Below are 22,141 nucleotides of genomic sequence, written 5' to 3'. Positions count from 1 at the left end.
AATACATAGAAATTGAATGGTATGCATGTAAATATTCCTTAATTTTTAATAATCCCTTAAATATTGCCAGAATTTATGCCTTGTTTCAAGCAAAAAAGGTACACAAGTGTCATCCAAAAAATAATTATAAAATATTATTTATAATTATCTTTTAAGCATAAAGAGTAGCCCCCTTACATCTAGATTTAGGCCACTATTTTATCTAAATAAATAAATAAATAAATAAATAATTTTTGGGGGCTCTAAAGGTAAAAAGCTATGTCACCCCACATATCAACTACTACTCAGAAGTAGAGTGTTCTTTTGATGCTTAAGGCCTAAGTAGCCAAAGCCAGCATTGGGATGATTAACAAATCATGATTTGATTCTTAATCATGATTAAGTTTACATTAAACGAATGGTTATTAATGTAATCACTTGGCCAAATGTGACCTATAGACTATAATCTCTTTTTATATTGATCTCTATGCTTTGCTCTGATTCCTAGATTGTCTTTTTTGAGTTAATTTATGGTATCCTGGTCCCTAATAGGCTTTTAGGGTTTTTTTTATAATTCTTTATTTGTTATGGGGCTTTAGGAAGACGTGGCCAAATCAAGTTTAGTGGCTTCTTGTGACTTTTATCATATTTGTGTAAATCATGGCGTAGGCAGTGATGTAATCATATATATCAAAAGGCATGACCAAAGGCTATTATACGAGCCCCTAATCACCCCTAATGTGTCTAACAATTCGAGTACCACTTTCTTAAGAACATTTGTGTCAGAGAGTATTCAAACCCCTGACCTGAGGGGTCTTATACCATTGATGTCAACCAACAGATTGGGGTATGTGACGGTGATGTTATAAATATAAATATATATTTGTAGAGAATATAATGAGGAGAATCACTTGTAAAGATTATGATGATAATATGGTGATAGTGGTTGAGTTACAACGATTAGATAACGACAAATGCTTTGGATATTTAAGGGACAACGAATGAGTTGTAAGTGTCGAAAAATGGTAGATGAGTTACAATCGTGGAGTTATGGTTGACCAATGATGGTCGAGCGATAATGTTTTATTACAATTTTTGTCGATATAGTATGTTAGAGTGGGACCTGAAGTTCTATAGATCTCTATACTCTTATCAAATTTAGTTCTCAATCATATGAAGAATATGCTCTATGTTATTTAGAGTTAATTTTTTTTTTTAATTTTAGTCAAAAACAAAAATAAGTTATCATTTGATTTAAGGGAGATTTGCAAACATAGCACACAATTGATATGTAATTACATATCTCATACCTAAGGTTTCATATTTACGCACACATCACTCAAATACTTAATATCACATTAAAAATAGCACTATTCCCGGCTTTTAAAAGTGAAATACACATTTTCATGCATATGTTCAATATAACAATATATTATTTATATAAATATAAAAGTTTAGGTGTGAGATATGTACATACTTAAGATTTGTGTCTATTCAAATTTCTCTTTATTTAGCATGTAAATGCTTTAATGACATCAACATTAAGTGAGCTCTTAAGCTCGATTCCTCTTATCAACACACTCATTTTGATTGTAAACAACTTCTTCGGACTTAGGGTCCATTTGAGGCAGCTTATTTGGTGCGGTAATATTTTGAAAACACACCTAGCCTGTTTGAGTAAACTGCATTTTGGCCGCTTATGCGTTTTCAAAACGCTGAAAACAACGTTTTTACACCGCATCTATCTAGATGCAGTGACAACTTTCTGCCAGGGTCTGGCTTTTCCAAAAAAATAAAAATTTCTAATAGCTATCGTACCTAGCTTATCAGCATATTATTCAATAAGCTGCAGCTACCCCAAACAAACCCTTAATTTAGTCTATCATGTCATAAAAATACTCAAGCATGCATCATGTGCTTAGTTTGAGCTAGTTTACACTCGAACTAAAAATTTGTTGCAATTGAAAATTTCTCCCATTAAAATGTTCAATTTCATTATAAGTACGTTTAAATCAAAGTATTCCATAATTTTTAGAAATCCGAGTTTGTCCAAGTAGATCATTTGATGATATATCAAAAATAATTATAATATATAATGGATCAATTAATTTTCTTTTATATTTATCTAAAGCAAAACTAAAAGTTTCAAAATCTAATATAATTACATTTTAATTAGAATTGATGTGTGTCGAAAGATTTGCGGCGGTGGAGTAATAAATTATACTTAACTTTGAATGAAAATTAAACACTCACTCAAATAATACAAAATTAATCATTGTGAATGCACAACAATATTTCATTGATAATAACAATAGGCTCGTTGTAATGAATGTAGTTCTCAATCATAGAAGACGTCAAAGGTCGTAGTCAATTGTTATGGAGGTTGTAGTTCGACATGAATATTATAAATGGTGGTTGTAGCGCTAGCTGTAATATTGGTCGTAGTTGAAAACTAGGATAGTAATTGACCGTTTGGGCCGCATATGATTGTTTCAGGACTGTCAGTTGAGTACAAGGTCATAATAGGAAGTTGCAAGAGCTGTGAGCTACAAAAGTCATAGTTGGTCACATATGTCGTAGTGGTGATTTGTGATGACATCTGTTGCACGCAGATTCCAAACTGGGGAGTTGCACGAGTTGTTTATCACGTAAGTTATAGTTGGTCGCGTAAGTCATAGTGATGAGCTATGATAACGTTCGTAGACTGTAAGGGTTGGATTCGGAAGTTGTATGAGTTATTGACCACGTAAACCGTAGTTGATCACCTAGGTTGTAGCGGTGGGTTATGATAACGTCCGTAAACTGTAAAGACCGAAGTCGGGAGTTGCATGATCTACGAACCATGTAGGTTATAGTTAGTCATGTAGGACGTAGTTGTTAATCGTGACGATCTCTGTAAGGTATAGAGACTAGGGTAGAAAGCTGAACGAGTAGTGGACCACATATGCCGTCATGATGAGTTGTGATGATGTCATAGGCCATAGAAGTCGCAGTCGAAAGCAGCATAAGTTCTGAACTACGTAAGCCATAACGGGTTACATAGGCCATATGAGTTGTGAATTGTGATGACATCTATAGACCGTGGGACAATAGTTGAGAGATGCATGGGCTTTCTTAATACAACTCAAAAACATATATAGACAAAAAAAAATATGCATATAAGATAAAATCCCAAGATGCTCTCCCAACCATTCATGTGCAGCAAATTTAGCATCAGAGAATCACAATGCTCCAATTTAGTCTATTAATTATATAAAATTGCTATGTCACCTTACGTAGAAATTGTGATGCAATTTTGATCTTCATCTAGCAAAATTAACCTCAATTTAATCTCAATGTGACCATTCTGGATCGATTTTATATAGTTAAAATGACAATATACAAACCAGCCTGACATACTGTAGGATTAATCACTGCTGACATTGAGTTAGCAAGCTTTTAAATAAGTTTAGAAACCTGATTAAACAACCTAGTCCTTATCAAGATTTTGCAGTTCTATATTCCCAGCTTAATACCCTTATTAACTCTTCTCTGGGCTGAAATAAACATATTTTATATCATTTATTTATTTATTTATTTTCGTTCAACAGCTGTACCAATATTATTATCCTAATTTTCGCCTATTAAGAACCGTTTACTGCAATCCTGGAGTCGGGAGCCGCATGAGCTATAGATCATGTTTCTCCTCTTTTCTGTTAACATCTCTAAATGTGCGGACACACGTGCGCAACACGTGTACACTCTAAAAATAAAAAAATCGAGCGCACAAACAGTGGCACATCAAAACAAGATCAACATATAAGGACAAATAATAATAATAATAATAATTGAAAAAAAAAAAGTCAAAACAAACAAAGAACAAAGAGTGGGTCATCAAAACCTGTTAAATCTCAAGACCAAAATTTCACAAAACTATTAATAGAGCAGGTAAAACAAGAATGGTAAGTAAAGAATTGCCTGTGTAAAGTGTCCAAAATGTAGGATATAGAGTATAGATAAACATACTTACAGTTAACCGCCTCAGACACTGCCGAGCCAAAACAGTAGCGGAAACTGTGACACAACCATTAAAAGAAGAAGATAATGTTGTCGGCTCGAATGTTTTTCATAACCCCTCGTACCGCCCAGCAGAACCCTCTTCATCGTTTTCAAAAGAAACACACCTGTGCAAATACAAATCCAAGGCAGCATGAAGTAGTAAGAGAAGCTCCAGAACATCCTTGTCATAATGGCCAGCGATAATGCTGCAAACGCATAGCCGCCGTATGCGACGATGTCAAACAAAGGAGCCTCTCCGCTGCCCATCGAATACAGAATCCCTTTCAGGATGAGCACCTCCAAAAGCCAACCGAATAATCCCTTCGTAAACTGCAAACTCAGGGCTTCTGGACTGAATCTGCATGATAAAAGAGGACCTCAAAAGAAGATTAAAAACATGCAGTGGGAATAGAAGATGCATGGGCTCCCTCCAAAATACCACAGAATTCATATATATCTACATATCTAAAACCTATACTTCAATTCTTACATAGATGCCTCATTACCTATGCACGAAAAGGTGCACTTCACTTTTTAAAACTTAAAATGGTGGTATGTTTTAAGTGATATGAAAGATTTGGGGGGTATAAATCTAAAAATTAAACTTTAGGTGGCAGATAGGTAAATACATAGGAATTGGGTGGTGTGTTTGTAAATGACCCTAAGAAGATGTCCAAAGCATTACCCCTATATTATAGAGAGGTTGCTTTTGTGATTCAAACAGGCGACCTCCCTTTAAAGCCACCTAAACATTTCCCAGGAGAACTATAAAGTGAAAAATGAAATACTTTATACGTTTGAAATTGACTGATGTGATGGCTACCTTCCGAAAACGCCGGAGTAGAAACCAGTAAGAACAATATAGGTACCAAAAGCCATGAAAGGAATATAAAGGTCCGGAGCATTTATGTCCTGGATTGGAGGTTTGTAAGAAAGCCTTCCTGCGACTGGCTCAGTTATCCTTGTCCAGTGTCCCTGGAAGAAAGAACAGCAACATAAACATTCTTGGTCTGTTCAGCATTGAGCAAAGAGGAGAAAAACTAGGCGTTAATCATGAGTTGGTGCTTACTCTGTGTAAGAATGGAAATAGGATCACCTTCAATTTATTCCATACGTACAGGCCATTCACCTGGAAATAGTACTGTGGATCAGAGAGATGCTGAGCAATCTGTTTACAGAAACCCAAGAATGTTCATGATTTCAGATGATTATGGTTTTGGTTGAGCATTTATATTGTGGATGAAGTCGTATAAATGCCTTTGATTTTATGTGATAAGATATCATACATTGCTTTGCATAAATTCAGAGCTTGAGCCGAAGAACTTTTCACCATATGCACCCAAACTGCCACGAATGATTCCGCTTCCAGCTCCATGTAAGACGTTTCCGAAAGGATTAGATTGAGGGTCTGAAGGAGGTCTCTGCATTCCAGGCCAGTTTGCAAGATTATGTTCCATGGCTTCTAAATGCCAAAATAAGGAGAAAAAAATTATCAGAAAAAAGTATATTCGAAAGTAAAAAGATAATGCAACTCACTGATTTTTACTAACAGCAGTAATTTAGTATAGAAACTTCAAATAATCTATAACAAGGCAGCAAGAAAATTTTAAATAATGCATTTCAATAAGTTTTGCCATTTCCCACTCTATACTTCATGAGGAGTTCCATTCAAGCATGCTTTAAGGTGAAAACTTGTCTTCTTGTTTACCTACGCATATGCATCATCATCTAATAGAAGCTGAGTTCGATAAAGGTCAAAGTCTATAACAATTGCCGAACACAACATTGCGAGAATCAAGTTTGAATTGACTTAACTGCCATAGAAGTTGCTCAAATGTCTTTCATTAACAGAATAGGTTGCCTTGATGCAACTAGAGAAGCAAAAATGCCCAAGGCAGACTATCGGACGGAACTGAAGGCCATTGAATGCGACAATAAGAATTGGACACGAATAGATTCAATCAGTATTGACATTGCCAGAATATCCTTCCTTTGTAAAGTGCGTCAACGCATTTGATGCATCAAAATTATTCAAAATTGACACCCATTATATTTGTGATGTGGAAGCGGGATCCCGCAATCTCCCGCACACGCAAGATCAAACGCAGAAATGAATTTCCCCTCCCATGACGAGTTTAGTTAGCCAATGGGCTTTGTTGGTCCTACTTTTTCTTTTAGTTTTGAATTAGAATTAGGGTTTAATTGATGTCTTAGTATAAGTACGTTATTTAGAATCAAGTTTGAGGACTTCTGCTCTGGTTTATGTATTTGGAGATTGAAGCCTTTAATTATTATGCCTTAAAGGAGTATTGTATCATATTTCCTTTTCCAAGGGCTGTGTCTATAGCTTGTTTAGGAAAATTGGTGGATCTTCCTCGGTAGTCATGCCTTGCCGAAAATGTTGTTTCTTTGTTCTTCCAACTATTATTTGCCGGTACAGCCGCCAAACCTCTTAAAGCCCCTTCCAAAGCCCGTTGACCTCACATATTATTTCCCCTTGCTATTCTACAATCATCTTCCCACTAAATCCGATCATTGAACACCGTCTAAAGTATCAGAGCCCGACAAACAGTAGTACTCTAGAGAATTGTTTTCGTTTTTCCCACCCACTTCTTTAAGCCCCTTCCAAAGCCCATCGAACTCACATATTCTTTCTCCCTTGCTATTCCATAATCATCTTCCCGCTAAATATGATCCATAAACACCGTCCAACGTATCAGAGCCCGACAAACCTTAGATTTCAAAAGATTTGTCTTCGCTTTTCCTTTGCAATTCTAAACTTAAAAATCCACATAACCTAACTTAATACCTCCACCAAAAATCATTCCTACATCCTCTAGCCCCAACCCTAAATCACAAACCTAAAACACCCCCTCTTTGTCAGCTGAAATCCTAATTGGGAGAAAAGAGACACTATGCCACAGATGAGAAACATGCAAATATATGTCTAAGAACTCGCAGAGGAAAACATACAAAATGGAGATCCTCCAACTGCAGCAAAATCTTGTTGCTTGAGAGGAGACCGTCCGGAGCGGTCATCTATAGTTATAATGGTAACTAGCAAGATCAAGGGGAGAAAGTTAACCCTTTCCACTAGGAAGTTTATAAGGAGGAACTAAAACTTTTCTTTGCGAAATGAGTTGGGGCTCTAGTTCTCCAGAGATTTGTTTTCACTTTTCCCTCCCACTTCTTCAAGCCCCTTCCAAAGCCCATCGAACTCACATATTCATTCTCCCTTGCTATTCTACAACCATCCTCCCGCTAAATATGACCCTTAAACGCCGTCTAGAGTATCAGAGCCCGACAAATCTTAAATCTCTAAAGATTTGTCTTCACTTTTCCCTCGCAATTCTAAACTTAAAAATCCACATAAACTAACCTAATAACTCTTAGACATCTTCTTTATTAGACATCTAAAACACCACTTCTTTATTAGTTGAAACCTTAACTGCGAAAAAGAGACAATTTGCTACAGATGAAAAACATGCAAAGAGATGTCTAGGAACTAACAGTGGAAAACATGCAAAATAGAGATCCTCCAACTGCAACAAAATCATGTCGCCAAAGAGGAGACTGTCTGGAGAGGTCACCTATAGTTATAATGGTAACTCGCAAGATCAAGAGAAGAAAGTTAACCCTTTCCACCTGAAAGTTTCTAAGGAAGAACAAAAACTTGTTTTTAAGAAATGAGTTGGGGCTCATAGCGGAAGTGAAAACTTGAAAAATGAATTCATCAATGACCCGAAACAATTTCATGATTACATGAAGCTCTTTTAGTGGCAAAGACATTGAGCACCATATCTGACATGAAGTGAGGTAATTAAGTGTGCAATGTATATTATTCCTCCATGTGTTCAAAATTAAAAAAAATTTAACCAAAGCATATGAGAAAACAACAGAACTAAGGGAAGAAGGTAATAACCTACTCACAATCCACTAACACACTAATAGATTGTGAAAATCAGTAAATTAATGAGCCCATGTAGACGTCCCAAACAAAAATCAACTTTTTGATTTTTCTAAAAAATCAGGAAAGCACCAAATATATGCACTATCAAGTTTTAGATTACATCAAATAAAAAATGTGATAACTTGACAAGGCAAAATGAAATGAAAGAAGGATGATCACCACCTAGGTGCTATTCCAGAATAATGAATACACTTTTTAACCGAAATAATACTGAAAAGTTTATTACAACCAATCAAAACTCTTCCTCCTTCTAACATACAAGGCAGCCTTATAAATTCAAGCCGTTAACAAAAACAAAAAAATAAGAAAAAAGACTTAAACAAATATGACACCATACTAAAAATATAACAATTTCAGCTCATGTCATTCTTCTAGAGTTGGCGGGGATTCTTAATGAGAAGTTGTTCCAAAATCAGTTTCGTAATGTGGATTTAAGTTAGCGACGTTGAACATAGTATAAATATTGTAGTCTACGAGAAGAACAATTTGATAAACATTGTCCTTAGTACGATTCACAATCTGAAAAGGACGAAAGGCTTTGGCCTTGAGCTTCCCATGTCTTCCCGTGGGAAAACGATCTTTCTTTAGGCAATACGTACTTCTATATCCTTCTATGAAAGTGACCATCCTTCTATTCTTATTTGTCAATTGCCAATATATTTCATTTCATCAATGATTTTCTTGTGAACCAACGTATGTAGCTTTTGGATTTCTTGTAGTAGAATCTCAATGTCCGGTGTCACCTCCTTAATAGGACAATCCAATATGAGATCAAGTGGAGAAATATGATTTCTCCAATAAATCACCTCAAAAGGGTTGTATTTGGAAGTTTGATTGTGGGACCGATTATAGGCAAACTCCACTTGTGATAGAAGAAGATCCCATTGTGCTAGATTTGTTCCCGCATATCAAAGAAGTAGATTTTCAAGACTATATTGAAGTTTGGTTCCCAATTTGCCCCATAATATCTTCCAAAAGTGGCTTACAAACTTAGGGTCTGTTTGGGAACACTTTTTGTTTCCTGTTTTTTTTTTCCAAAAACAAAAAACGGAAAACAAAACCAAAAATAGTATTTGTTCATTCATATTGCTTTTAATTTTATTTTTAAAACACATAAGGCTTGCTTTCAAAACATCAAAAAACACAAATTGTGTTTTCCTTCTTTTAAAAATATATTTTTTGGAGCATTACCTATGTAATGCTCTGCCAACCGCCGGCTGTTGCATGCCGGCCGCATACACCCGCCTCCTCCCGTCGCCCCCGCCGAACGCTGCTTGTCTGCCGCCTCCCTCCTCCCGTCGACCGTCATCCTTAGCCTCCCGCCTGCTGCTAGCCCGCCGCTTGCCAGCTCGCCCTCCATCCGCCTCCCGCCTCCCGCCTCCCTCCCGTTTCCCACATGTCGCCTGCCTCCCACCAGCAATCCACCTCCCGCCCGACGCCACCAGCACAAGTAATGGTAAGTGTTGAATGGAGCAAGCAGGACGTCGTATACACAATGGGCAATGGAGTTTAATACTAGAGTGTCACGTGGAACCAACCATTTTATAAAAAAGTATAATTTTTCTGCAAAAAAAAAAAAATACCCAACCAAACATGCGTTATATTTTTTATTTTTTAAAATATATAAATTATAACAGTACCAAATGTATTTTCTAAAAACAGAAAATGAAAATCATAACATAAACAAAACATACTAAAACAAAAATAAAAAGTGATCTCAAACAGATTTTTAAAATCTCAATCTGATGTGATAGTACGTGGAATGTCATGTAAACGAACCACCGTTTTGAAGTATAAATTGTCAATTTGAGAGGTGTCTAAAGATGTCATGCATAGTACAAAGTTAGTCATCTTGAAGAATCTATCCATCACCATCATGATAAAATCTTGTGTCGTCGAGTGCATGGTAAAACGACCACAAAATTCAAGCTAATATCCGTCCAAAGAAATTCAGGAATGGGCAAAGGAAGGTATAAATCTAAATTTTGAGTTGTTGTCTTGGCTAAATGACAAATGTGACATCGTTTCATATTACGGTCCACATTTTTATGCATAGAGAGCCAATAAAATTTGACTTGAAGAAGGGCTAGAGTCTTATCTCTTCCAAAATGACAGACAGGCCCCTGTCATGGCCTTCCACCAATATGGCTTCTCGAATGAAACACTTAGAAATGCATAAAAAAATTCCATTGAAGAAGAAATCATCTTAGACGTGAAAGATTTTATAATTTCCAATGAGACATTGTTGTCATGTCACTAGGAAATCAGGATCCTCGACTTACATTCCCTGTATTATTTTGAAACTCACAACTCTAGCTTGCAAAACTAATAGAATTGTTCATCGGCAACTTAGAGCATTGAATACTTTATTAGAGAGCCTGATTTGTGTTTTAGAGTAAACTTAAAAGCTAAAATCTATTCACTCCATGTGGCATGTCTTCCTTTCAATTTATTTTTATTTTGAAGAAACTTAAGGGTTTCATGACCTGTAAAGAGAATAAATTCGTTAGCCAAAAGATAATAACCCCAATGTTGTAGGGCCTTTAAAATCGAATAGAATTTCTTATCATATGTTGAATATTTCCTTTTGGAGTCATTGAGATTTTCGCTAAAATAAGCTACAGGATGTCCTTGTTGACTAAGAACAGCTCTAATACCGGTGTCAGATGCATCACATTCCACCTCAATCAATATATCAAAATTTTGAAGCTTTAAAACTGGAGTGGTACACAGGGTGTTTCAAACGATCAAAACTAAGTTGTGCTTGCTCGGTCTAACCGAAATGAACTGATTTGAGCAATTTCGTCAGTGGAGCAGTGAAGAAACTGAAGTTCTTGACAAATCGGCGATAAAAAGAGGCCAACTGGAGGAACTGCAAAACTTCTGTGAAGGAGCTAGGTGTATTTCATTCCCTTACAACCGCATCTTTGTTGGAATCCACCTCTATTCCTGCTATCGAGATCACAAATCCCAAGAAATTGATATGGCCAACCACGAATTCACATTTTTCCTTGTTGACAAAATAGTGTTGAGATCTTCAGGACCTCAAAAATACTTTGCAAATGTTTAGATTTGATAGAGCTATAAATCAAAACATCAACGAATTAAATCGACACAAACCTTCCCATAAAAACTTGTAAAACTTGATTCATGAGGCGCATAAATGTGCTCGGAGCGTTAGGCATCACCGTCCACTCGTAAAACCCATCTTTGTTTTAGGCATTGTTTTCCACTCATCCCCATGTCGCATACGTATTTGGTGATACCCACCTCAAAGGTCTATTGAAGAAAAAAGTCCTCCTTTGTAATTGATCAAAAAGGTATTCCAATTGAGGAATGAGAAACCTATATTTGATAGTAATTTTATTTACAGCCCGACTATCAATGCACATACGACATGTCCCATCTTTCTTTGAAACCAAAAAAAACAGAACTGTGCACAGGCTAACACTACCGCCTAAGCCTTTGTGGATCAACTCATCCACAGATTTAAAGTTCCATGAGCACCTTTGGAGACATCCTATATGCAGGTTTGTTGGAGATGATCGAACCAGACACAAGGTCAATAGCATGTTGCACCTCTCTCATAGAAGGCAATCATGTAGAAATCTCTGCCGGAAATATATCTTTGAAATATTGTATTAATCCCTACACTTCGGAAGTTGTAGGCAGATGTCTGAAACTCTCGGTTATGATCAAGCGATATCCTATAGTTGTCTCCTTAAAATATTTCAAAAGCAATGAAGGAATGAAAGTGTTGATTTCAGTCACCTTCTAAATCTCCTCCTCTGAAGGCAACAAAATGATTTGAGTTTCCTCTTTGATAAAATAAATAAGTGTTAACATACTCAGCATGAATTGTGTGGCGATCATTTTGCTAAGGCTTACCAAGTAATATGTGACAATCGTTCATAGGAATTACATCACATAAAACCCGCTCTTGATGTGTTTAACTGATCAAAAACGACAACATGCATTGTCGATTGATTTTAATTTCAGCCCACTTCTTGAGCCACGTGAGTTGGTAGAGATGGGGATAATGTTGAGTAGTTAGCCAAAGCTTCTCCACCATGATTGTTGCAACTAAGTTGTCACAGCTTCCACCGACGATGATAAGGTTACAAACATTATCCCGAATTATGCACTGAATTCTAAAGATGTTATGTCATAACCAATATTTATTGGAAGATTGTTCAACACTTAAGAAATATCTTATCATAAGTAATTCCCCTTCACCCGCATGTAGAATTTAGTCCCTTGTTGGATCAAGATCTTCTTTTTCTACCACATCATTTTCCTCTAAATCAACCTCCTCCACCAATGAAATAATGTGTCGGTTAGAACAATTTGAGACTATGTGGCGAAATCCACGATATTTGAAGCATCGTATTGATATGATCCAACGTGAAAATTGAAACATCTTTCCCCAAAAATTAAGGCACATACAACTTTTTTTATAATAATTCAAACAAATCAACAAGAATACAAAGATAAACACTTACAATTGGAGATGTAGGCGGTTTCTCCCAATTCCTACAATTCAAGAGGTAGGAAATCTCTCCCAAACCCTAGACTTAAGACTCACAACTCAATCTCATGCATAACATAACCCTAGACATAACAAGCATATTTATACCCAATAATAATAATAATAAAAGACTAAAATGCCCTTAGGCGTACAAAAGACAAATTTATCCTTAACTAGGGGCCCTCGTAACAATACTCCCCCCAAAAAATACCCTGTCTTACAGGTGAGAAAAAATGAGTGTTCCTCCTCCCCCACGGATATCTATTTCTTCATTATATGATTATGTCCTGCACTACGTGAAATTTTAATCGTTAATCCTTACAACGGTGTCCTGAGATAAACTTCTCATTATACCGAAAACATAAACCCTTGACTCCCTTCTCCTGAATATCTATCTCTGTAAGGTGCTAGACTGTTGCTCCCTATCGTGGTCCATTATTCGTGTCTAGTGTAGCCTCCTTTTGAGCTTCCATTGTTTGAACTTTTGACATCTGTCGTGGTTGCAGTAGTTTCACACAACGCTCCATCTGTGTTCTGTTGTTGGCTTTCTTCATCTGGTTCTTGTCTTCCATCATCTGGGCTAGCTTCATCATCTCACTCAATCCACTGCGGTCATAGTAGTCGGAGTGCTGCCCGTATGTCGCGCTTTAAGCCCTTCATGAAATTCTCCTCCAGCCCTACTTCAAAAATAACCCCAATCATTTGAACATCCATTATTCATGTAATTTTGGCACCGTGGTCCATTATTCGTGTTTCGTGCAACCTCCTTATGGACTTCCATTGTCTGAACTTTTGACATCATCGTGGTTGCAGCAGTTCCGTACAACGCTCCATCAGCGTTGCTCTTGTTGGTTTTCTTCATCTGGTTCTTATCTTCCACCATCTGAGCTAGCTATATCATCTCCCTCAATCCAATCGGTCAGAGTAGTTGGAGTGTTGCTCGTTTCTCGGGCTTTAAGCCCTTTATGAAATTATCCTCCATTCCTGTTTCAGAAATCCCCCACAGCTGCACCCGATAATAGTTCAAATCTCTCCCAATATTCCATGATCGTCCCCTCCTGAGACAAAGCATAGAATTGCTCGTGTAGATTTCCTTCCCGAATGACTCAAAAATGTTCCAACAAACAATCATTAAATTCATCCCACAAACGAATCAAGTATCTAGCCTCTCCCTTTATTGAAACCAGGCTAAGGCTTTCCCCTCCAAACACAATACTATTGCTATGGGTTTCTCCTCCCCATCTAACCCATTCATAGTGAAGTATCACCCGTCGGATACAACCACCCATGTGCGTCCACCTTTCGAAGATCGATGTCTTCAACTTCCTAACTCTAACATCTCCACCCCAACTTCCTCTTCCTCCATTGCTTACCCTCATGTAACGAGGGTAAAACTCATTCCTTCGACCATAGCCATATCCTCTACCTACTTCTATCCCTTCTTCGTGCTCCTCCAGACCTTTGACTTAATCCCTTCTCCATGTTTTGGCCCAAGCGCCTCCATCAGAAATCTCTAATTCACCCCTAATCGAAGACCTGAGGGAGGTTCGTGATGGTAGACGTTTCCCTCATATTTTTCACCTTCGATCTCTTTTCCTTTTAATCTTGTTAAGGATTCTTCAATCAACCTTTGGTTAGGGTTTGCAAATTAAGTTGTCGGCAGGTTCTTAGATTGCATCTCAATGAACCTCTTTAACATTTCTCGAATTTTCCTCATACTCCTGAATCGATCCTCCAATCCATTCTCCATAGAACGGAACCTCTCATCTATGGTGACGAACATTTCTTCCATCCCAAATTTTATTTGACTCATCTCTTCCTCCAATTTCTTCTCCAAATTATCTACTTTCTTTGATGCCATCTATTTTAGAAAAATTGTCAATCTCAAAGAAAAAAAATTCTATATCCAGAAAACTGTGAGACGTTGTTCTCCCGTAGTCGCACTCACTGTGAGTCATGATCACTTTGCAGGCCAAGGATACGTTAAAGGCGATCCCGTCTATGCAAGCAGATTCGGGTCTCGGTAAGTAGCAATCCTGTCGTTGCCTCCGAGTTACATGGTGTGATCCATATCGCAGCTGTGTCGCACATGAGAAGAAGAAAATCCCGAGTTTCGGGTCTCGATAAGCCACCTACCCGTTTCTACCTTACCGGTTAGTTCTGATCGCAACTATATCGTGTAGACGACACATAAAGAAGAGAAAAAAATGGGAGTTTCAGGTCTCTATAAGCCGTTTCGCAACCCCTACACGTTAGTTCACACCAAATTCGCTTCACCTTTGTGAGTACATCAATCTTCTACTCTGTTAATCTGATCCCCATAATATTGAGCTCTAATACCAATTTGATACAATCTAACATCAAAATTAAAACGCCATTCCCCAGAAATTAAGACACACACAAATTTTATTGTAATAATTCAAACAACTCAACAAAAACACAAAGATAAACACCTACATTTTGAGAGGGAGGCAGTCTCTCACAATTCCTACAATTCGAGAGGTAGGAAATCTCTCTCAAACCCAAGACATAAGACTCACAACTCAATCTCATGCATAAACATAACCCTAGACATAACAAACATATTTATCCCCAATAATAATAATAATAAAATACTAAATTGCCCTTAGGCGTATATCATATGTAGTTCCTTCCCTTGTTGTGGTAATAGTCCCTCAGAGCTAGAAAGCAATTTAGCTTTTGTTTTCAACTTTTCGACCACTGGCATGTGCCCGAAAGTGGACTGATTTGATGGAACCACCCAAATCATTGGTAGTGATGTGTATTGGGGTCCTCCTACCCAATTTATGCTACTTTTCAACCTTCACAGCTAAGTTAATCACGTCTAGTAATGTTCAGAATGATTGGTGTTAAACCACATTAGCAATAAATGGTCATAAATCACCCAAAAAATGCAATAGTGTGCTCTTCGGTTGGAAAAGATTGCACTTTAGCGCCACTATTTGAATTTAGAGATACATTCCTCCACGGAAATTTCTTGTTGCTAAAGTTTGTAAAGTCGAATGAAGACTTCTTGCCAGTAATGCTTGGGCAAGAATTTCCGTTGCATTTTTTTCTTCATTTTGGTCCAAGACATGACCTTGGATCTTCCCTCTCTTTGTTGAACCCTCTTCAAGTTTTCCCACCAAAATAAGGCATTCATCTACAATTTACAAGTTGATCACCGCTAGTTTTATGATATGTTCTAGTGACATTTCCTTGAATTCCAAAGTTCATTCAACTATATGTAGCCAATTGAAAAATTTATCGGGATCCAATCCTCCATTAAAATTAGGAGGGTTACCATCGACTTTCATGTCTCAACGTATATAAAGTTGTTCATCACTACAAGATGTCCCTTGATAGAATGGATTATCTTTTTCCCCGCCGGTCACCTCATTTTAAAATTCAATTTGACATTCTTCCTGGTCTTGTTGTTCAAAAAGCACCTATCTTGTTTGCAGATAATAAATTTATTGTTGCAATTCTTTCCCGACCAAATCGCCGACTAAACGGACATTGTTCCTCCTTGGTGGCATCTTCAATTGCTTTTAGTCACCGGAAAAGGGAAAAATAACGACTAAACCTGGAGGAGAAAGGAAGACAATGACAACTACAAGCCTCTCAAAGATCTGCACGATTCTTACATAGCAATCTGCTGCAAAATCTGACCGCAAGCCTTCCCAAGATTCTAGGACAGAAATTCAAATAGCAGAGAAACCAACAGCAAGGACAGACGAAACCAGTGACAGGGACAAATGAAACTCAGGTGAGAATGGAAACGGGGTGTAAGGGCAGAACAAGCTTGATTATGTCTTAGCTCTCACTGTGGAGAACTTCCTGGAGCGTAGACTGCAAACTTAGGTCTTCTAGTCTAGAGTGGCCAAGACAAGAAGAAAGGAAAACAGTGGGGCGTGTACAAAATAAAAGAATGAAGAGAAGAAATGTGCAAGAACTGTGCTTTGATACCGTAATGATACTGTAACAAGGCAAAATTAAATGGAAGATGATTGATCACCAGCTAAGTGTCACTCTAGGATACTGACAGGAAGGATACGGGAAAAGTTATTGCAATCAATCAAAACTCTCCCCCCTTGTAACATACAAGGCAAGCTTATATGGACAAGCCCTCAATAAAATAGAAAACTAAAAGTATGAAACCCTACTCAAAACACAGCAATTTCAGCTCTTGCGTCAAAATGAACACAGGGTAACATGACATCACTAAACTAAATTCAAATTAATGATTATCTGGTATAATCATTAGCTCAACTCAGTTTAAGTTGGACAAAAAAAAGATCCATCATTCAACCGAAAAATTAAAAACAACTCAAAATGCCAGTTCACAAAAAATCACATAAAGCTCCCATTGTGAATTCTAAACTCGTTATAACTGTCAATAGTTCCGGCTTAGCATCAATGATCCCTCTGCACCTGGCATTAAAAAACTTAGTGCAATGTAGTATGTCAATGGAATAGGTTGGGCAAACTAGCCCATCACTCTGACTTCTCCAAGAAGAATAGTAAGTCATGGAATATGAGCCCTCCTCAATTATGAAAACAAATGCCTTGCTTCAAGGATAGAGTTGATCTCAAGTCCAACTACAATGGTACGACCCTATAATGTTCAGCTGTGAATGTTCATGATTAGTTGACTTGGAGGCTTTAAAATAATTGACTAATTCAAATCACCCCTTCAACATGTTTAAATTTTCCAAAGAAAGCCCTTGTAGGAGAATGTCTCCTCCTTTCATCACCAAGTTCAAATAAACTCGAGAAAGAAGTTTTGAGTTCAAGAATTCTTTTCATAGAGAGAGAGAGAGCAATCTCTAAGGAATATTTGACGAGAGAAAGAGAAATCAAGCAACAAAAAATACTGAGAAAGAGAGAACACCAAGAATTGTTAGTGTTTATTAAACCGCAAAGCAGATTACGGTGATGGGATTTCACAAAGCAAGTCATGACACGAGAAACTAGAGGAAGAATTTATAATCAATCGACCAATAAGAAGGAAGATGAATGCTCTAATATACAAGCTCCAAAAGAAATTTGTATAAGATGAGTGAGAAGGGAAGGAGTGACCAAGCTGTCCTCCAATCGAGATGAATGCTGCCCAATCATGCCAAGGAATTATGCAATCGATCTCCTAGCTTGCCAGTCAATTTCATAACCCACTACCACTTCAAATCTTTTCCTTTTTTTACAGAACTATGAAGTTTATTCATTATTCCTTGAGGTGTACCCACTAAGTGGCATTGTTAGTGGAGCATGAAATGATTATAGAATCTGCTATTAAAAGGGGGGAATCATCGGATGCATGTCTTTGTGCCTGACAGAATGTCATAAATGCTGAAGGAAAGATTGTAGGGGATAAGAACTGACAGGGAAATGTTAGCAGAGAGAATCACAAAGATACATAAAAATGTGATAGCACAATGAATATTCATCAATTGAGTGACCGCTTTAATTCTAATCATCTCAGTTGAAATTGTTTGCTTCAACTCAAGGTGGCTTACTCAAAATAGTTATTGCTCGTGACAATCAAAGCGTCTTAATTACAGCGAATTTGATACTTCACAAATTCAAACAAATTTGAAATATACCACAAATAAAATATATCATGAGTTTGGTATTCTTTGAAATTAAACCGCTATAGAAAATGCATCAAAAAGTGGTGGCAAAATGGACGACCAATTCTGTATGGTGTTTTTTTGTCATTATAAACGACGGCTTTCCAAAAGTCGAGATAACTGACGGCTTTCCTACAGAGATAACCGTCAGTTTTTAGCAAATTAATAGCTAATGGTCCTTAACTATTAATTGACAGTCAAAGTTGTAGGTTATTAGAAAACTATAAATCTACGGTCATTGACACTTAGATGTCTTGATCATGGGTTTTTATCCAATTAATAACCAGCGGTCAAAACTGTCGGCGATTAAGAAGTTAAAAATTGACATTCAATGATTGTTGGAAATCCATCGAAAAGAATGAATGCACACTTTTGACATTGTTCAAGCCTCCTTAAGAATCCCCCGACATCATTTTGAAGTGTAGATGAACAATATCCTTGCTGCTATGCTCGATGTGCCAACGTCTTCCGCCCCCGCCACCCCCGAACTGACTTCTGTACATCCCTGAATATACCTTCTGAAGGACATCCTCAGCCTCGTCTTCTTTGATTCATCTCAGATTGACAAAGCATTAGAAATTTGCAATAAGTCTTGAAATCTTTCAAACTACTCAATAAGCCCATGCCCAAATATTAACCTAAGGTCACTCAACGTAATTCTAGGATTTTAATCCAAATATGTCAACCTAGTTCTATACCTTGGCTCGATCTGTCAATAAGGATCACTTAGTTGATGTTGACTCCTTGATTGATGAAAAATTCAATGATGCAGAGAATACTAAACTCCTTTTCCAATGTCTCTCTTTAAGAAAATCATTTAAATATTTCAACTAAAACAAGACATTCATGAGACAATGACGATGCCAATTTAGCGTTAACAGTTCTCATTGCTGGTTCTCCTTCCAACAGATCGGCTCACCCAGATGGTCCAATTGATAATCCCTCATTTGGCCGAGAGAGGGACTCGACTCTTCTGTAAGTGGATCCATTCGTCGTCATGCTGAAGATTTTTTTAAGGCGAATTAGTTCTTCTGCTCTAAGATTGATTCAGAGAGTTGTTCTTATCTCCTATATGATTTGTGATTTGTGTTTGACTTCTTTATCCCCAATCAATCTACTACATTATTAAATAAAAACAATAAAATTAATCTATTCACAAGCAAACAAGCTCCAGCTACGGTATCTCCCACCCCCTGCCTCAAAATGTTTGAGATATTCAACAGCGTAAGAAAGAGCAGCAACAAAAAGTTGAACAAATTGTGCAATAATCGGATTTAAAGCTATTTTTTATTCAGTTCCATGAGCATTTGAGGAAGTGCAAACATAATTGAGAAAAAGTTCCAAGATCTTAATCACCATAATTTGTAAATTAAAAGCAGAAAACACAAACCTTCAGCCCTAAAAAGATAGTAAATCTTCTAAGGAATGTTGGATTCTACAAAGAACAGGATGCTTGTGAGAAAGAAGAAACGATTGTGGATTCAGAGAGACAGAAATAACCTCCAGAAGAGCTTCAGAGAGAAGAATGGAGGTACCGGAGCCGGTCTTCTATCTCCCAGATCCAGAAAAATGGAAGTTGAATGGTTAGGGCTGCAGGGTGCGCAGGACCGCTTTCATGGCAAAAGAACGTGGGCAATCACAGATCGACCCACACCAAATTTGCTATTCATAAATCAAAGACGCTCTTTTCATTCAATTTTTATGATTCCAAGTTTCCAATCCCATTATCAAAATTTATGGTATAATCCCAACTAGGGTTTTCCGCTCGTTGTTATCAAATTATCTTTTAGCTATTATTTGATTTGTTCGCTAAATGGACGAGCATAACATAAATAAATTTTTTGAAAAATAAATGAGTTGTACATGAATAATTGAATTTTTTAATGACTCGAGCGTGAGTTATCGGCTCGTTTACACTCTTAATCTTGGGAAAAATTTACGTACGTGACAGATACGCAGGGCTGCGTACATTTCAGTTATAGGAAGGTTACAAAGAGGTTATATGGAGGTTACATCTGTGTTATACTCATGTTACCACCATGTAACTTCTCTGTAACCTCCCTATAACCCCAAAATATACGCAGTCTTGCGTACTTATTATGCACGCAAAATTTTCCCCTTAATCTAAGCCCATATTTTTTTAACTTCTATCAAATTATCAATAGTTTGAACGTGCACGTGTAAATACATAATTGAATGCTCAAAAAAATATTCATGGGAGAGGTTAATTTATAAATATCAATATTTTGGATTATGTGTATATAATTATCTCAGCAAAGAGGAAGATTTACATGCTTGCCACTCAATTCCTAGGTATTTGCATTTCTAACACTCAATAGTTCAAATTTACATAAATACCAAGTGCATTCAAACTTGTTGAGAAATTAGGGCAAAGAAAAACAGGAATCTACACAAATCCAAAAGAACACGCGGAGATTTATGAGGTTCGACAAAGATGCCTACATTCTCGGGAGCAGAGCGGCGGCTTCATTTTCAATATTCAGAAAAGAGTATAAAATACAAGATTCAGAATCACAGAAGCTCAGAGAGTCTTCTAAGGTTACAAACAGAACATATATATAATCCTATAAGACAATATGTAATTATTTAAATTACATATGTAATTATAATTACCTCTGTACCAAACCGCAGGGTGTTGCCCCCGCACCCCCAACCCACATAATAAACTCCCCCGATTAGACAGATCCTTCGGCTCCACTCCGCTCGTGGGCTCCGCTCCAGCATCTGTCCCATTTTTGGTATATGAGCCATACCAAATAAATCTTTTTTTTTATTATTTCTGAAGTTAAAAAGATGCATTTTTATGTAATATGAATGATTTGGGCGGTATAGATGTAATAGGCAAAGTTTGTGTGTTAGATATGTAATTACATAGACATTGGGTGGTATGCATAAAACAAAAGAGAGGCATTTACCTATATATCTTTTTTTATATGTATATCACTAAAATGTTTTATATCGCTATTGTTCGATGTCTTCTGTCATGATCGGACAGAGTGGTCAACTCTTTTTTGTTGACTTTGTCGTGAATCATTTTTCATTCGGCTCTAGTCTTGCAGGACTCGTGTCCCGCATGTCTGGTTGGTTCATCACCTGGACCAGATCTCCCAATATCGCAAGGTCTTAGGCGATCTTCTTGCAGCCTGTGCGGGATATTCGACGAAACTTATTATCAGGATGATTTATGCCTCATTTTCGGTGGGTCTTGACGCTACCGAGTAGGAAATCATCTCCATAACTTTAAACTATCTCGAATTTGGAGACGCGACTCCATCAATTTACTTGTTCGCACTTTTTGAGACTAGTGCGGGCATTTTTTATGCATACAAAATTTTTAAATTATATGCTTAGTATAGAAGTTTTCCCATGATATAACGAACAAACTAATTTCATCTTCATTAATTTGACCAACTGGGATGACGTTCCCAGTGACATGAGAATCATGGCGCACGTGACATCAAATAAATTTTCTTAATACGCCGCAATCATGAACATTGATGCACTTTTAAATTCATCAATTTCCATTCTTCTCCGGCTGGACGGTTAGATTCCGCGCTGATCTAAGTTCTCGTACTGACAAGAGCTCGAAGAATAGAATCCTGAGTCGGGAGCCATCTATAAATTGTTCTTCTCCCCCTTGAAATGCAGGGGTGCAAAGTAGCTACAGGGGAGACAGAGGAGCAGCGGCGGAGGAAACCCTACGCGTCGGTGCGAGTATTCTAAGCTATTTTGATCGTCGATTTGTATCTGTGGTTTTGTTCTGTTTTTACAATTGATACTAGATTCGTGATTTCAAAGCAGCGATGAGAGAATTGAATATTGTCTGGATTAAGTTGATGTAGATGTTGATTCTGGATTTCGTTTTGGAATGAAGCTTTTGATGTCATGACATTTTTTATGCTGGATCTGGTTGCTTTTAGTTTAAGCTTTTGTATAGATTCATTGTCGTCTCTTTTCTAGGTTTATCTCTGGGGT

The 22,141-nt window shown here is 37.2% G+C and overlaps 1 protein-coding gene across 8 annotated transcripts; it reads right to left on the bottom strand.

The window, feature by feature from the left end:
* Nucleotides 1-3,850: 3,850 nt before the first annotated feature.
* LOC110020754 (protein YIF1B-like) lies at nucleotides 3,851-19,888 on the bottom strand. 8 transcript variants are annotated; one of them, XM_020718967.1, is made up of 5 exons: nucleotides 19,646-19,888; nucleotides 5,304-5,479; nucleotides 5,087-5,146; nucleotides 4,841-4,992; nucleotides 3,851-4,375 (listed from the first exon to the last, which is right to left on the bottom strand). In XM_020718967.1, exons 2-5 carry the CDS (start codon nucleotides 5,472-5,474, stop codon nucleotides 4,000-4,002), a joined length of 759 nt encoding a protein of 252 aa, XP_020574626.1. In that variant the 5' UTR covers nucleotides 5,475-5,479; nucleotides 19,646-19,888; the 3' UTR covers nucleotides 3,851-3,999. The 8 variants fall into 8 exon arrangements, with proteins under 8 accessions (XP_020574626.1, XP_020574622.1, XP_020574621.1 ...); XM_020718963.1 differs by having other exon boundaries at nucleotides 5,087-5,185; nucleotides 5,304-5,476; nucleotides 19,646-19,884; XM_020718962.1 differs by having other exon boundaries at nucleotides 5,087-5,185; nucleotides 19,681-19,884.
* Nucleotides 19,889-22,141: the final 2,253 nt, after the last annotated feature.

This window comes from Phalaenopsis equestris, unplaced genomic scaffold, assembly GCF_001263595.1.
Source record: "Phalaenopsis equestris unplaced genomic scaffold, ASM126359v1 Scaffold000107, whole genome shotgun sequence".
Lineage (NCBI taxonomy): Eukaryota > Viridiplantae > Streptophyta > Magnoliopsida > Asparagales > Orchidaceae > Phalaenopsis > Phalaenopsis equestris.
The sequence above is the reverse complement of the archived record's forward strand: the minus strand, read 5'-3'. Positions and strand labels throughout refer to the sequence as shown.

What these genes read in the sequence shown, in the direction of transcription:
- LOC110020754 (XM_020718963.1), bottom strand. Translation starts at nt 5,474, where the DNA reads ATGGAACATAATCTTGCAAACTGGCCTGGAATGCAGAGACCTCCTTCA. An exon ending in TATTTCCATTCTTACACAGA is followed by an intron (nt 4,993 to 5,086) that starts GTAAGCACCAAC and finishes TCTTTCTTCCAG; the next exon opens with GGACACTGGACAAGGATAAC. An exon ending in TACTCCGGCGTTTTCGGAAG is followed by an intron (nt 4,376 to 4,840) that starts GTAGCCATCACA and finishes TTTATCATGCAG; the next exon opens with ATTCAGTCCAGAAGCCCTGA.